Source organism: Branchiostoma floridae, chromosome 1 (assembly GCF_000003815.2).
Source record: "Branchiostoma floridae strain S238N-H82 chromosome 1, Bfl_VNyyK, whole genome shotgun sequence".
NCBI classification, from domain to species: domain Eukaryota; kingdom Metazoa; phylum Chordata; class Leptocardii; order Amphioxiformes; family Branchiostomatidae; genus Branchiostoma; species Branchiostoma floridae.
The window spans coordinates 2,607,203-2,610,567 of NC_049979.1; the positions used below are offsets into that span (position 1 = coordinate 2,607,203).

At 46.0% G+C, this 3,365-nt stretch overlaps 1 protein-coding gene across 2 annotated transcripts in view; it reads left to right on the forward strand.

Moving 5' to 3' along the window:
- The window catches only part of LOC118424275, a 6,571-nt gene extending 4,832 nt beyond the window's left edge, over positions 1–1,739 (forward strand). For both annotated transcript variants that reach the window (XM_035832822.1, XM_035832828.1), the window contains exon 3: positions 761–1,739. In XM_035832822.1, the coding sequence (XP_035688715.1) occupies positions 761–1,229 (469 nt within the window). In that variant the 3' untranslated portion in view covers positions 1,230–1,739. The remainder of the gene's footprint in view (positions 1–760) is intronic.
- The last annotated feature ends 1,626 nt before the right edge of the window (positions 1,740–3,365 follow it).

The following is a 3,365-nucleotide window of genomic DNA, read 5'->3' on the forward strand; positions in this document are numbered from 1 at the left end:
TATATATATATATATATATATATAACGAGATATGATAATATTTAACGAGTTTGCTCAGTGCAAGGCCATTGACCACTTTTAGGCACCGAACTACGCTCACTGTGTCAGCGTCTCTTCTCCCTAAGTCGACAGAAACATCGAGCTTCTGCAAGCTCGACTAGCTGACCCAATAGGTGAAGCAGGGGTTACGAGGCTGATCGGGAAGTTGAACCCCTACCTCATTTAGATAGTAGATTCGTGTCCTCGTAGTATATGGGTCAAGATGAAGGTCAAGGTCAATTTTGGGCCCCCTCGCATGTAACCTCGGCGGGCTATGGTCTTGATGTTTCTATTACTTCCATGAAAGTGGAAGTATTGCTGCCATGTTGTTTTCACTCTGGAGATTATGTGGTGTATATCTCGAGAACCGATGGAAGGTTTGCAATGGTTTTCAGTGGGTGGGTAGGTGTGGGGATGGTGATGGTGCAGGTGGATTTTGCGCCACCTGTTGGTTGACATTGGTACTGCAGCAACACGTTTTGTCATATCTTTGCACCTGGACTTGCTGTGGTGTTGATTATTTTTATAACTGTTCTGAGAAGCGAGAAGAAGTGAACTTGTACATACTAGAATGTATTATCATATGTAGAGGTGATGAGATACCCTTTTCTTATATAAAAATTGTACCTTATCACTAGCGCTACGACCTGTACCTAGCTTGTTTGAGCACAAATGTACAATAAAGGTCATTCATTCATTCATTATTCTTGCACTTGCCCAGGTCGCACCGGAAGCCCCGGCGGCGGTCTCGGAAGGCGGGCGGCAGGAAGCCCCGGCACAGCGCCTCCTACATCCCGGACCCTGACAAGGAACTGCCCAACGAGAGCGACCAGCAGATCGACGAGCGCGAGATCCTGAAGTCGAGCCGGCGCGCGCTGGTCGTCACCGAGAGGAAGTACCTGAAACAGGACTGGTGCAAGACGCAGCCGCTCCGACAGACCGTCCGCGCCAAGGGCTGCCTCTCCCGGACCGTCATCAACCGCTTCTGCTACGGACAGTGCAACTCCTTCTACATCCCCAAACACGTGCGGAAGGACGCCGAGTCGTTCCAGTCGTGCGCGTTCTGCAAGCCGCACAGGTACAGCATGATCACCGTCACGTTACGCTGCCCCAACCTCACGCCAAACTTCAAACGGAAAAGAATACAGAGAGTCAAGAAGTGCAAGTGCATGTCCGTCATACTGGAATAACTTGTCGTTGTTGTGAAACAAAAACTGACTTTTTATTATTTGTCGCAGCTGTACGTGGCAAAGATAAGTTAACACTCGGGTCCATCTCCCATGTTGGGAAAGGAAACCTCAGAGAACCTTATTTATTCATCCTTACCGAAGGTCCACTGACGCGAGACGTGAGAGACTACAGCACGTTGTGTGCGGGGGAAGCGCTTTGGATTTACAACCATTGGAATATAAACCGTTCCACCGGGATGTAAACCCTATCAGAACGTGTGGAAACTATCTGGCTTCCCTACGGACAGGAAAACCGGACCTTCTCATTTCAACAACCTGCGTGCGTTCGCCCCAGGGCCAGGGGAGCCCTCGTATCCCCATCCCCACCCCCCTCGGGGGGTAAGTACGCGGACACTTCGGACGTACGGGGGCCAGTGCACGCGGTAAGACTGCATATATGATAATGACTTGTACAGATGATATATATAAAAAAACTCTCCCTTCTCACCGCAAAATGACTTGATGTAAATATTGATGTACGTGTGACTCAGTAATAGTACAGTAGAGGACCCCCACACGGGATCAGCCGGTGGTGTGCGCGTCACAGAGACCGTGAGATTTATTATGTGTGACGTTAAGACATGTTCACACGTGCGTATATGTTCAAGTCCGTATGAGGTCTTAGCCTCTACCAGGCTCCACATGTCGCTGTAAAAACAGTAGAAATTGGGCAGACATGGACACATAACATGCCAGAGGAGTTAGCTGCCGAGGAGTATACTATGGTTTGTGACCAGCTAACTCTTCTGTGTCAATATTTGTCCAATTTCTACTATCTACGACTGCCATACGGACCTCATACGGACTTGAACCTTACGCACGTGTGTGAACCCACCTATAATGAGACGGACGGCCAGTTCTCCCCGTAATTTAACGCGATGTATTCTACATACATGGAGCAGAGCCGGACCGATATGGAACACTAACTACACTACTAACACTGCCTATAGTGTGTGTATAAGGACTTTGGTTCATTCCACTACACACAGAACAACACTTAAGACCGCCACTGTCGTCTTTCGACATTCGGTACGTACGGTTTTAGTAATACAACAACCCCAGGCTGGGCTCGAAATACTTTTTTTCTGCATACCTGCAATGGTGCAGGTAATATTGAAAATTACCTGCACCAGACAAATTTTACTTGCACCACTCTGATTCTAGGAAGTATGGATTATACTAAAATTGTTCACGAACCATTGCTATTTTTTCTTTTATACTTTATAGGTGGTAACAGTCAATGCAGCTAAAAACAATCCATATACACCTACATCATAGTACATTTAATACGTATAAAACCCAGTACATGGACCAGTGCAGGTTAGGTGCAGGTAGACACCAGAAATACCTGCACAGCTCCAATTTTACCTGCGTTAACCTGCATATGCAGGTAGTATTTCGAGCCCTGCCAGGACTTTTCTGTACCTTATTTGACGATTTTTAAAAACGAAAAGAAAACGTTTCCGAAGACGACGGTAACTCTTTTTAAGTGAAGTATACAATTGTTGTACAAGTTTGTATATAACGAATAGATAAACTATTTAAATAAATACAGTTGTTGTTAATAACCTAACTGGCTTGTCAGTGACTACCTTTCCTTTATTTTAGTACCTTTAGTGTTTCACAGCAGCCGCTGCGGTTTCAATGTAGAAGCAATGCTAATCTAGTAGAGGAGCGAACTGTCACTTTTATTAATGGGGTTGTTTTTTTCTACTTGCTTTGGACAGACGAGGATAATGTGGCACTGCACTCAAGTCTGTAACTTATATTAACAGTGCCACATACACGGTACAGACAGAAGGTAAAGGTAGTCTTTTACCTCCCCGACCGAAGTCAGGTACCCATTTTTACACCTGGGTGAAGTAAGGAAGGTCGTGTAAAGTGCCTTTCCCAAGCTTAAGGGCACGACGTCGGGGCCACGGCGGGGATCGAACTCAGGACCTCTAGATGGGGTTGCTTTGGCAATGAAGCAATCTTGAAGCTGTCAACTGAAGTCAAGGCGTGTTTCAGATAACTGTATAGATTTCACTGTTTCATATCGATTTCCAAATATGAAAAAAAAAACTACGTTCCAGGATATTGTGTTCTGCCCCCCCC